Genomic DNA, 14,496 nt, shown 5'->3' with positions numbered 1-14,496 from the left:
CTCAAGAATCACTGAGCCAGAAAAGTTCAAATTTACGTTAAAGCTTCCTGACATTGTACAGATTCAAGTTTGTTCAATTCATGGCCCCTGGTGGTAGGTTGGGGCTACAATAGGGAATTAAAGTTTTACATGGGAATATGCATTATATTTAAGGAAAATCTTTAGAAATCTTCTCAAAAACCAATGGGCCAGAAAAGTTTCAAAGTTAAATGAAAGCTTCCTGATATAGTGCAAAAACCATGGCCCGAGGGTAGGATGGGACCACAATAGGGTATCAAAGTTTAACATTCGAGTATATTGGGGAAATCTTTTTGAAATCTTCTTTTCGAAAACCACTTAGCCAGAAAAGTGGAAATTTGTAAAGTAGATCCAAGTTTGTGCAATTCAGAGTCCCTGGTGGTAGAGTGGGTCCACAATAGGGGATCAAAGTGTGATATGAAAGGTGAAGATAACGAACAGTGATCAATCTCATAACTCCTATAAGATATACAAAATAGATAGTCGGGCAAACATGGACCCCTGGACACACCAAAGGTGGGATCAGGTGCCTAGGAGGAGTAAGCATCCCCTGTCGACCGATCACACCCACCGTGAGCCCTATATCTTGATCAGGTAATATGCTGATACATGTATATATATATATATATATATATATATATATATATATATATATCTTTAAAAAATATCTCTTGAACAATTTAAGCTTGGACTTTCATATTTTGTATATACATGTACATTCTTTACGGAAAAACCTTTCATGTAATGCAATGTCGTGTGGTCTTGTGACCTTTACCTAGAAGTTTGATCTACTTTTGATAAAAAATATGTCCTGAAGATAGATCTTTTCTATTTTGTATGTATATTTCTTATAACAAAAACAGTTCATTTCATACCATGACATTTGACCTTGTGATCTTGAACTCAGACTTTGACCTACCTTTAAAGAACACATATCCGGATTTATTTTAGGTGGGGCTTTCATTTTTTGTATATAGATTCTTTATGGCAAGACCTTATTTTTTGAAGTTTGACCTTTTGTTCTTAACCTGCGAGTTGGACCTACTTTTAAAAAAAATCTGACCTATTCATTATCTTCTGAATTATTTAAGATAGATCTTTCATATTTTGTATATACGTTTCTTATGACAATACCTTTTATTTCATACTATAATCTTTTACCCTGTGACCTTGAATTTTGATATATTTTTCAGAAAACGTAACCTATTAAATATTTTAAGAAGTATTCAAGGTATGGATTTCATATTTTGTAAATAGATTCTTTATGACGAGAAAATTTTGTCATATATCATATTTGATCTTGTAACCTTGACCTACTTTCTTCAAAAACCTGATCTAATTAACATCTCTTGAACATTTAAGGAAACATTTTGATGTTTTGTTTATAGATTGTTATGGCAAGACCTTGATTTTCTTCAGTGTTTGACCTTGTGACCTTGACCTGGACGTTTGAGCTACTTTTAACAAAAACCTTACCTATTCAATCCCTCCTTAACTATCCAAGATAAAACTTTCATATTTTGTGCATAAATTTCTCATGGCAAGGTCTTTCGTATCATACCATAATATATGACCTTGGTCTTATCCAGAACAACAAGATCATATTAGTCACATTGGTGTTGAGGCATTTCTGTGTTATGTGAATTCATTTTCAGCTATGTTATGATCATTTGGGGCTAGGTTGGGGCCACAATATGGGGTCAAAATTTTTAATGGAAATAAAAATTAATTTTTAAAAATCTTTTAAAAATCACAACGTCTGAACAATGGCGGGGCTTATGTAACTCAGGTGAGCGATGTGGCCCATGGGCCTCTTGTTTTAAAGATTAAAGATATCTCGCCCGTGCAAATATACCCGATTGAAAAAAGGTGTCCTCCATTGATTAAAGCCCTCTGATCTCCATTTGATACATATGTAAGTAAAACTAAAAAAAAAAAAAAAAAAAAATCCCCCCCAAAAGACCCCCCCCCCCCACCCCCCCAAAAAATCATGAAACTTAAGGAGGTATAATTGAAACACGTGTTAATCACATATACATGTATAAACAGAATGACTTAATTATAAAGTCGGAGAGAGAAAGACTGTTTTGCCTATATATAGGATATCTATAGAAGTCCTTTTCTGTAATAAAATTATCTTTTAAAGTGTTCAAAGGAATTCTGCAGGCGATGACACGTTTCTCTCGGGCTATACAGAGATAACACAAACATATTACTATTTCCTGTTAAGGTGATCCGTCCGATTGTAACTACGAGATTATCGCCTCTGAACTAGCGGCTCACCAGTCCATATACCTGGGGATTCACAATTATTTTTTTAAAGGAAATAATAATTAATTTTTAGCGAAATTGAGATAGTTCTACTCCACCAAAATTTCACGCCTCGGGATTTGCGCTAGATGTAATCTTTTTATCAGGCGGTAGCTTAGTGAGTTCGTTTCGATTCGCACATTAATTTAATCCTGTGGATAAGTTGTGGCGCTGTGACCGTGGTGCGTTGTAACACAGCATGTTTTAAATCATTCCACAATTTTCTTCGAATGGAATTTGTCAGCGAACGTGCGCTATAATCATAAACAACATTTAAAGAACAATTTGCGAACATCACTTCTTGCATCTAACGGAAACATTCCGTCAAAATACTAAACCCTGTAATGTAAATTTAAATCAAATCTGTATTAAACATAGCCCACGTCATCTTCTGTCGCTTTTAAAGAAAACTGCTTCAATAAGCGTAAGTTTGCCTGTGTTTCATTTCGATGCTCATATGCTTTTACTGAGTTTTCAATATTTGGATGATATCCAGCGTTCGATACAATATGATTAGAAATATTGAGAAAAGCACGAAGCATTGTGAAATATATTATTCCACGTACATTTCATTAATTGATATCCCTACATATGTAGCAGACCACGGTTTTGCACATTTCATGAATTCATATCCCTACATATATAACAGATCACGGTTTAAGAAATATCTTCATTTCCATTGTTTTATCTCTTGAAAGGTGAAGATAACGAACCGTGATCAATCTCATAACTCCTATAAGCAATAAATAATAGAGAGTTGGGCAAATACGGACGCCTCGACATACCAGAGGTGGGATCGGATGGCTAGGAGGAGTAAGCATCCCCTTTCGATAACATTTCCTTATTCATGTGCTGCAGGTGTGCATGAACAATGGGCGTATGAATCTTGATGTATATAGTAAATCTATTTTAACGGTTGGGAATTCTGACGAAAATGAAAGTAGAATGTAAATAAAAATTTTAAAAAATACATGTGGGTATGAACATGAACGCGCTTCATGAAAGGTATGCCGGTTTGAAGTGTCGCAGTTCACACTCTCGTGTAATTTCACAAATTAAATTTATTTTAAGGACATACGCGATGTTTCTTACATTTTGTCGTAAATTATTCATTTATCTCCTCGATATTGAAGAGTTATTGTATGATTTCCGAAATAGGTTTGAATTTTATATTGCAGTAATATTACCGTACTTCATAAGCCCCGGGTAGCTCAGTGGTTAGATCATCTAACTAGTAATGGATGGTTCCCTTGTTCGATCGACGATTGTTCCAAAGATTTGTCACCGTTTTTTGCTACTATAACTTTGTAATGTCCATGTATACAAAGTTACAAACTTTTATAACACAATAGAGCTGATTTTACATCTTTACTTGCAACAACCAGGGACTATTAAATTATGCCAACTCTACAACAGACATGTTTCTTATCAAAGAATTTATAAGATATCTTCTATATTTTAAAAAAAAAAGAAAGATATCTCATAAACTCTATAAGATATTTTGTTAGATATACAAGATATCCTAAGATTTATGAGATACCGTACCGTATCTTATATAGTGTAAGCTATCTTATATATTTTATGAGATATAAACTGTGAATTATATGAGATATCTTATAAACGTTCGTTTATAAAATATCTTATAAATGTTATAAGATATCTTATAAAGTTTATGAGATATCTTATAAAAATTCATCTATGAGATATCTTATAAAATATATAAGATATCTTATATAGTTTATGAGATATCTTATAAAACATTAGCTGCGGAACTGTAGCTCTCTGACAAAATATTGGGACATAACTTGTAACGAATATTATGAATAGATACCAATAGCAACAGGTTTCGAATTGACTGGTTACCTAACTTGGCTACGTCAACAAACGAAATCATTAAGAGCTACGAGTTTTGGGGTCATATGGGATTCTAATGTAAATTTGAAGGTATGTTTGTACACACGTATAGTAGGAAAATATGTAAGGAAATTTTTATATTAAATTTGTGAGACGGCAATGTAAGAATATAGCGATATAAGGTCTCAACCGTGCGCATGTTTTTGTGCGCCGTAAATCGAAGGTTTTTATAAGGGGTGGATCTGTAGCTCTCTGATCTGTCGTAATATTTTTTCAGAGAGCAACAGTTCTGCTGTTAATAAAACATATGATATATTTTATATGTTTTATAAGATATCTTATAAAAATATACTATATATTTTTTTCTATAAGACATATCATAAACTTTATATGATATTTTGTTTGATATATAAAAAATCTTATAAACTTTATGAGATATCTTATATAGTTTATAAGATATCTTATATATTTTATGAAATATCTTATCAACTCTAAATTTTAGAGATATCTTATAAAATTCATTAGATATTTTATCAAAAATAGAAGATATCTCATAAATTATATATAAGATGTCTTTATGGAGGAATAAATATAACTATGGCGTGTCATACATCTCGTATGCTCTCAGATCTTTAAAAATAAATGCAGATTTTAAACATGACACAAGTGATATTACAACAGCCATATCGTGTCTCGCCCAATCGGATCTCACTCGTCCTTTTCCGTAACCGATTTGCTGTTACGGAAATAACCGAGTACGAATGTGTCTGGCCATTACGGATGCCCAGGGACTATTTTAACTCAACAAACATGTGATATGTGCAGATTGTACACAAAATATATGTAGTCATTTCATGATTAATATCATGTACATATTTTTTACCATTTTTTGCAAACTTGTGTACAGATTTGTTGTTGAAAAATTATCCCACGTCCTACTGCTTATGATTGTGACGTCACATCTGTTTTTGGAATAATGATGGACGTAAACATTTCGTGTAAAGGAATGTGCGCTCTCTGTAGATCAGAAGTGTACAGAATTTGAAAAATAGGTAATAAAAAGGTTATTGACTGAATGTCGGGGAAATAAATGACCGTCCTCAGCCGCTACATGGAAGCTAACCTGGCAAATTCGGTCCCTTTCCCTTAAGCACGTCCTCGGGCAAACATATTTCCCGTGTCAATAGCAAATAATATAAATAATATTCTGATCGAAATTGAAAACGTTTTAATTTACTTTCTTTAGTAAAAAAAAATAATAAATGCAGTTTTACTAGAAAGTAATCAGAATTTTTTTTTAAATTCCTGCTTGACTCGAACTCACGATCAGCAGTTCATCAGGTGACCCACTGAACTACTCAGCTACGTAATTAATTTGAAAGGAATAGATAAATATTGTTGATAACTATATTTTCATTGATGTTTTGAAAGGAAGTCAGCCATTATGACGATGTAATATAGACCTTTAACCTCATGTACAGATCTGAAATTAATGATATCAAACTTTTCAATTCCGCGTTTTCATTGAAGATGTAATTGTCATATTTCTAATAAATTCATTTCTCAAATAAGCCATTGATCAATGTGATTAAAATAATATCTTTGATCCGCTCCGATATTGTTATGTCGCTAATAACAATAACGGAGCGGATCAAAGATCTTATTTTAATCACATTGAGCCATTGATATACCGGTAATATTTATAACGATGGTATTACTTATTTCATTAATTGTGTGTCATTATTATATATGTTGTGCACATAATGAAGAAAACCACTTTTCGTATCACTCTCGGGTGGATAACGGCCCGCGTGATATGATAATATTGTTATCAGACGAAGAAAACATTCGTTTAATTAAGCTTGATTTGCACCACGAAGAATAAATACGTGAATAAAATAACATATGTATGATATCAAATATACTGAAATCGAATTAAAGACTATGTTCATTGCTAACGAAATGAATTAAGTACGTTTCTTTTTTTCCTGGCATATTGAAGTCTCGGAAGTGGCTCGGCGTTTTCGTCTGGGGCATGGCGTACAATGCATGACGTCCAGAATTATCATCATGCCCAATTATTTTTCTTTAACTCAATAAGAAAAGAAATATAAAGAAAAAAATGATCTGTAGACTGTCTTTAAAATATACGAGATTAATCTTTTGCATCCTAATAATTTGTTTATAGAATCTAATCTTTCCGTAATATCTGTTCTGCAGCGCAGTTAATCAATGTAAATATGACATGGTGAATGAAGCCCATGCAGCCGTTGTATTGACTTTTAGGAAATAAGATATTAAATTTATGTCATGCCACACACGCTATTATTTTCTTGTGTTTATGGCACGGTATACAATTTGAAAGTTGGGGGGGGGGGGGGGGGGGGTGTTAGGATTTGTTGTTTTATCTCCGTCGAAAATATTTCATTCACAGAAACAAGATTTTTTTTTTACTTATGCAAGGTGCTTGATTAAGGCCGTACCGTGAGGGTTTCTTCATTGACGCCTGTCGTGACACGGGACTTGGGTTAAGGTATCATCCGAAAGATCCGCGATTTTCACTTCCAGTACCGGATGCTTGATGTAGGAAGAAAAAATTCAAACACGTTGAATATCAAACAGGTAATTTCTGCGGTGGACTAATCCTTGGAAACCAACAAGTATTTGGTTATATCTGGTACAATGTCGGTGTTTCTCCGACAGTTACAAGCATATCTATAACTGCGAAACTGTACGCTCTCTGGGGAAAAAGATTGGGATATACATTGTACCAGAGAGCTACAGATTGAACCGATACTTCAAAGCTTCAAAAATTTGTTTGTTGACGTAGCCATGTTAAGTTGTTGATATGCAATGTCAGTACTTTCGCTATGGATTTAGAAGCAACCTTAACTGTTTCCCCCACAAATATTTTTCAGTTGAATATTTAGGATGAAATTATTCCATTTCGGTTAAAAAATATTGTTTCAATAGGTTAAAATACTGAATTAAAATTCCCATAAAATACAAGGATTTCTTTTGAACAACCCGACTTCTTCCTCTTTTTTAACCGAAAGTGGAACTATGCTTATTTCATTTCATATCACATATTCAGCGTTTCGCAAATGATATCCATGGTCGTTATGATGATGATTTACAAATACAACACGTCAGTAGGTCGATTGCTTTCTGGCGAGTTCCATTACCAATTTTTGTTTAGACGTTCTTTACATGCTGATTTTGATAACGACCACTCAACAGTGTGACCGCTCAACAGGGGATGTAACACCTGCTGCAACACGGGACCCCCGCCTTTAAGGTCAAATCCAAGAAACCCATTGATTTTCACTTCTACATGCCGAGCGTTTGGTGAATACCTATTTTTACGCCTTAGGTTTGACCGGTCATGGAACGAGCGGGGTTCGAACTCACGAAGCGAACGTGCTATTACTGAGCTACCGCGAACGGTTTTCACCAGATTTGATTCAAAGTGACTTTATACGTAAATCTGGTTAAATTAATATTCCCCCACAAGTTTGTTTGTACAAATAGATATCTACGCGCGTGCAGGTTTCATTTTGTTTTATGCTGTACATTGTCTTCCTTCCTCGTGGGTCATTATGAATGGTTCGGTTCAGGACATTCTGCTTCCTCGTGGGTCATTATGAATGGTTCGGTTCAGGACATTCTGCTTCCTCGTGGGTCATTATGAATGGTTCGGTTCAGGACATTCTGCTTGGAGTGTTTATACCATGGTAAAAGTCAAACTTCTACGATTTGTTTTCTATAAAAGAAAGGCTGGGTGGGTGGAGGCATTACGAGGTAGACCAATGAAACTGATCAGATTGAAATACAAGATTTTTCTCTAAAACAGGTGGCATAACGAAATACCAGTTTCAAACAAAGAAAAATTGAACAAGTCCACGACAGGGGCTACCTCCTCTCTGGTGTACACGCCTCTTCAATGTGCTCTCCGTTTTCTGGATTGGATGGATGCCCGGCCATATCACTTTCGATATCATCATTTTGTTTTTGTATCTTGTTTCAGGAAGGATGTCTACGGTACCATTATTCGCAATGCTCGATATTTGATCCAGGTCGTTTTATTGGTGATCTGCTAGGTATCCTCAAAGTGTTTACTGCTCTTAATAACGCCGATAAACGATTGTTTACCACCAGTATATACAAAAATCGTTTGAATGTATGAAACACTATTCTAAGCGAAACCGTACCAAATACTTTCAGATTGATATTTTGTTGTTTTTAGGTTGTATATTTAAAAATGTTTCGCCTGCTTATCGAGTTTATATTGTAAAATGTCTACCCATTAAAACGTCATTGATGGATTTTGAGGCTTCTTTGGAAAGTTTATATACTGAGTTGTTTTTCATCTTGTTTGGATACCTTATGTTGGATACAAGTATAGTTTTAGTACTTCAAACAATGCAAAACAGCAGTGAATTATATCCCTTCATAATTAATTTATTTTAGATCTGGAAAGTGAGGGTTTCTAACGGCGGTGATTCGTTGGCTCTGGCCTGAACTCGTGCTTCGTGTATTTAGCGGCGGATGAAGGCAGCGATTGGTTATTGAACAGCTTATACAAACGGGCCAAGATTGAGCTTCACCGCTAATATTTTACGACAGGATTCTTGTCGAGTTTTATTACGTGGATGTACCATAGCGAATAATGTAGAATTTCATTAGATTTTGTTCAGCATAATCTCATTATTCAATTTCGTGTTTTTTAGTATAAAACTCGGACTGGATTAACATATTCTTTGAAGATTTTGTACCTTTAATGGACTTTTAACAAGCATCTGAGGGCGGAAATTCAACACGACGTAATCGTTATTGACTTCGGCTGTAGAGAGTAAGTTGTTGTTTTCATATACAGAGTACAATGGCATATTTTATTTAATTTCAATTATGTCTTCTATTTATTTTAAAGTTTAGCTTTTGAAAATCTAATTTAGTGAACATTCTACAAGTAGACGAATACATTTTTTGATAGATATCTTCCAGTAATAGCCTCTTTTAGGGAATGAAATAAGAAATGTTCTTTGATTTATATTCATTCAAAAGAAATCCGTTAGTGTTATGGGCACGTCAATGTTATCCGTCATGGTATATCTGCATCCATTATCTTTTAAAATTATCAGATCGTACCAGGGCACTTGGCGATTCTTGGAGCCATTTTCCCCTATAAAATGATATCAAAATGTGCATTTCTATATTTTGTTTCCCAGATCGTCATCAATGACTGAATTTTCGGACAAGGTATTTGGTTCAGACAGTGAGGGCCAAGGAGTCATGAACAACCAGACAGTTTTCCATAGGATGCCAGTGGACATAGTCAGTGTATCCGGGTCAAATGAAACTCCCGCGGATAATTATCAGCCCTACATACTCGTGCCTTTCCCAAAAGATCTGGCTTTCCCTGTGTACGGGATTTTGGTGCCAATCATCACCATCTTAACATTGGTATCTAACTTGCTTGTCATATGTGTTTTCTTGAAAAAGAAGATGCGTTCCGTGACCACGTTATTTCTCGCCGGCTTAGCATGCTCGGACACCCTCTCTGTGATTCTGTGGTGTGTGGGGCATCTCTATTTCTACGGAATAAAAAGCGACTACACGATCCCAGTGCAGTATCCTCTGTGTGTCTTTCACGATTACGCGTTGTATTTGGCAGTGATGTTTCATGCGACGTCCGTCTGGCTCACTACAACGCTTGGCGTACAACGTTGTATCATTGTCGTTAAACCATTTTGGGGACCAAGACTCTGGACAATGAAAAAGTCGGCATTTATGACTCTCATGGCTTATCTCTTGTCAGTGATGTTTTTCCTTCCTTTATTTTTCATGAATGAGTACAAAGAGGTGGAAATCACAGAGAACAACACCACATCTTTTGTGTGCGGTGTTAAATTAAACCCTTTTTTCCGTAAAAGACTGTACGAATATTCCATCATAAACTATTCATTTCGGGGTATATTTGTTCAGTTTCTGCCGTGCACGCTGATGCTAATCACTACTTTTGTGCTGGCGTACAAATTAAAGCACGGGAAGATCCTCCAGCGATGCATCTCCACGGCGGTCGAGGGTCCAAAGCGAGACTTCCAGCACAGACAACGGACGACGCTGATGGTGGTGATTATCATGGTCATCTTCTTGGTGGTGGAAATCCCTAACGGCGTCGTCTTCGGAATTAAGGTGTATGAAGATTTGACGAATCACGTAATCATTGATAATGAAACAGACTATTCTATAGCCATTTTACAGAACTTCGTGCTTCTGCTGAGCTACCATTGTAACTTTTGGATTTATGTAGCTTTAAGCGCCAGGTTTAGAGAAACATTAAAAGTTATGATTTGTCGGTTTAAGGTGAAACATACATTTGAAAGGATGATGACGGTGAGCAGTTTTTCTCCTGCCAATTCCTTGAAGAGAAAGCGGGGTGTTAGATATGGTGCAAACGGAAGTGAAATCAGGTGTGACTTTGAGTCTAAAACGTATTTCTCAAACTTAAATGGAAATGGCGAATAAAATTACCAGATTCAGAGAAATCAGCAAATGATGATAATTGTTTCAGCTTCAGTTACATTTTCTTTTCGAATTGAAACATTTCAAACAAAGTCAAAACGTTTTTTGGTGAAATAACTATGATTTCAGTTTATTACTTAAAACGGCTGCTTTCTTTTCTGTTCTCTACCAAGGCCTGTGCTTCTACATCCGTTTTTTAGGTGCTAAGTTAACGAGACTCTACTTTAGGTGTTATGTTGCAAAACGCAAAACATATCACCTTTGCTGAATAGTTCATTTTTCATAAATTTGATATGCGAGTCTGTGAGAAATTATATGATCTGGAAATTTATATAGAATGAATAAAAGGGATACACTTTTGACCTTGTTTATCGTGTTCTATTAACATCTTTAGCGCTTATGAATTCCCCCACAAAGTGAATACGTAATTAATTGCCTGTAAAAATTGACAGATCTTGTTATATTTTTCATACAATCACCTGCCACCATATGTAATGTTTCTGATAAGTAAGCGATTGCAAGGTGTGCGAAAAAAGCACCCAACTGAGATACCAAGGAAGATCTGGTACCCAAGGCAGCCAAGAAGACGTTTTTCCAGCCTTAAACTTTTCATCTATTGAAAATTGTTCTTTTGGGATCATAACGCGATGAACAGGACCCGTTAATACAGACAATTTACCAAAATGCACGTTTTGCAAATGGTTTTGGTAGATTAGTTATATAAACTTTGTGCATACAGCTTCAACATCTTCATACAAGTGGCCGAAATGCAAGAGTTAAAAATTTGTTTTCCCTGTATTTCGCCATATACGCTGATTTTTATCGGAATTTCTTATCAGGGGTTTCAACTTATTTCAAAGTAAAAATGGTATCAAGTAAACTCTCAAAAGAATTAATTAGGTTGAAAGAATGGTTGTCATTTTAAAAATTAAACAAAAAAGATTTAATTTAGCTAAATGTATAACTCTGATAAAAAGTGCGTCTTATCTTCGCATTATCACAGATCTATGCCGACAAATAAACTTTTCAACAAAAGACCTGACTTAAAAGAGATAGTAAGAACAGTTTTGGTCATATTCTGGGAATAAAGATGGACGATAATCACTTTGATCGCATAGAATATTAAGAAGAAGAAAAGCTGCATCTAATTAATTGAATTTTTGTTAACGAATTCCACTTAATGCCTTGTAAAAATAGACCCGCTAGCCTATGGTTTCAGTAAACGCATACGTTAATTGTTACGCATGTAAAGGAGTGCTGCTATAACAACAAACCAAGGGAATAATTTAGCTAATTGAAAAGTGTGCCACTTTTTAAAATAAAGGGAACCGGCGAGCTGATATAAAAATCACTTGAAAACAAAGATTTCAAAGCTTTTTCTCATAATTCATTACTTGAATACCGGGTACTTTTTTGCAGTAAGTATGACAGATTCACGCGATATCGAATGTTGACTGCAATTTTACTCGATCGTCATAGAAATGCAATTCTACTACCAAACTACTACAAAATGTAACTATTGAGAAATCAGGTAAATACAGTGTATGTCTTTAGCTCTGAATACCGCAAAATCGGCGTAAACTGAGAAAAGCTTCGCCTGAGGAGTTGTATCGACCATATCAGTGATACTGACTTCATCAACCGTCTACACGAAACACACACTGTAACTCTAGAGGAATAAAACGGTGGGGGGAGAGTCTGTGTTTTGTAAACTACTAAGCTCTTCTTTTAGAAAGGATGAAACCAAAGAAATTCTACTGAAATTATTTTTTCCGCTGTTGAATTTGTCGAACTGCCGTTGGGGTCGTAATTTGTGATATTTCAACAAGGCATCCTTCATATCTGAAAATCTATTCGATCCGCACCCCTGCATGTATGATTGACCAATAAATCACTTCATCCGGAAAACAGAAGATTCATTTTATGCAGGTGCGTGAACCATTACATTACGAGGAATAAAAATTAGGCTTGGCAGTTCATGCTCTATGTGTATTTTGGAGATCAGATAAAGTCAATCTGTCTTTAGAGGTGTCAGAGCGATTGATCTGGTAATGCAAAATGCCCTTCTGAAAAACCATTAATTTTACAATCCACGAACAATGACTGCTTCAGAAAACCCATCGTTAAGCAAACTCTGCATGTCTAAAACTGCATGTCTAAAACGCATTCAAACTCTGAACGAATTTGCTACCGCACCACAATGTAAATTCACTGTTTGAAATTGAAAAAAAGAATTAGTTATTTTTTCATAGTGAAATGCAAGAATTACATAGTCATCGGAACAAACACGTTTAAATTAAGGGTTGAATAACCTTGCGGCATTTTGCTTATTTTCTCAATTTCACATGAAAAAGAAATGATAAGATAAGGGTAAATGCCATTTAATTCACTTTTGATTCTTTTTTCATTTTTCATCAGAGAGAGATTGATGCCTCTCAGATACTGATATCAATGGCATTAGCCTCTGTATCACCAATGTTAATACACATGGTACTCAGAACCTCGAGGCTATTCCTGTCTTTGTCACTTTGACCACAGAGTATATCTATGATGAGTATTAAGAGTTGCTGTGCTAGTTTTTCTAGCATAAGAAATATATGACCATTATAATGTGTATCGAATATTCTCCTGGAAGTCGTTCGCAGATAATATAAACCGAATTCCAATTTAACATACTAGTAGTCATGGGCGGATTTAAAGGGAGATGACACAGAAGTTGTAACCATATGTCCACTTCAAATAGTTGAAAAAAATTCCAACAAATATATTATTTGGAGATACAACCCCCTTCCCCTTTTAGGGTGTGTCGCAACCCCCTTTGAAATGTTTGCGGTTTGTCCCCTATATCTCTTAAAACTATGATCACCACATAAATCTGTCAATCAAATCGATTGATCAAACAGTCAATAAAATATTTTAAATCTATTTGATGAAATTGATGCTTTTCTCAGCCAACCCAAACAAGAGGCCTATGGGCCACATCGCTCTCATGAATCACCTTGATTAAGTGTCCTGTTGTTCAGCTATATAGTCATTTCTAAATTTGTTTGCAATCTTTCTTCCCTTGAAAAAAAATTCACCCCATATTGTGGTTCCAACCTAACCCCATAAGGTCACGATATAACCATGATACAAGGTCACAAGATAAAAAAAAACATGGCATGGAATGTAGGGTTTTTCCAAAAGGAATCTATATCCACCACATGAAATTCCTACCTTAAACAGTTCAGGGGATATTGCCCAAGTTAACCTTTCTTAAAAGTCAGTCAAAATACAAGATCATGTTTACGTCAAAATCTTTAGAACTAAAAAAAAAGTCTTGTCACAAGGAATGCATATGTGAAATATGTATCACTTACTATTCAGAATTTACAAGCAAGGTTTCAATTTCAGACAGACAGGACAAAACGATACCCCTCCCCTCCTACAGTCTTTAGTCTCGGGGACATAGTAAAAAATTGAATTCACAGATCTTTGGATTTTGGTATGATTTAATTTGGTCCTGTTTATATTGAAAAGAATTTTTTTTCGTTAATTTCCTTTATATTTCCATATCAAACTTTGATCTTCTATCTCCTATCATTATCGCCCCATCCTACCTCTGGAGCCCCTGAATTGGTCAAACCGGCACTACCGGAAGATCCGTGCATATCAATTACTAAATCATAGCCCGAACTGGTGTTTTTGAGACGATTTTCAGAAGCTTGCATATCAATACGAGTATCCATGACCCTGTTGTTATTGACGTTTTCCCTATATACTGTATTCCCATGTACAACTTTAATACCC

At 35.2% G+C, this 14,496-nt stretch overlaps 1 protein-coding gene across 1 annotated transcript; it reads left to right on the top strand.

The window, feature by feature from the left end:
- The first annotated feature begins 8,790 nt into the window (after window positions 1-8,790).
- Window positions 8,791-11,067, top strand: LOC125664810 (mas-related G-protein coupled receptor member H-like). Its single transcript, XM_048897617.2, has 2 exons — window positions 8,791-9,034; window positions 9,411-11,067. Exon 2 carries the CDS (start codon window positions 9,421-9,423, stop codon window positions 10,708-10,710), a length of 1,290 nt encoding a protein of 429 aa, XP_048753574.2. The 5' UTR covers window positions 8,791-9,034; window positions 9,411-9,420; the 3' UTR covers window positions 10,711-11,067.
- Window positions 11,068-14,496: the final 3,429 nt, after the last annotated feature.

Source organism: Ostrea edulis, chromosome 1, assembly GCF_947568905.1.
Source record: "Ostrea edulis chromosome 1, xbOstEdul1.1, whole genome shotgun sequence".
Taxonomy (NCBI): domain Eukaryota; kingdom Metazoa; phylum Mollusca; class Bivalvia; order Ostreida; family Ostreidae; genus Ostrea; species Ostrea edulis.
Note: the sequence above shows the minus strand (reverse complement) of the source record. Positions and strands in the feature narration are given on the sequence as shown.

Excerpts from the sequence above, each read along its gene's own strand:
- LOC125664810 (XM_048897617.2), top strand. The coding sequence starts at position 9,421 with ATGACTGAATTTTCGGACAAGGTATTTGGTTCAGACAGTGAGGGCCAA.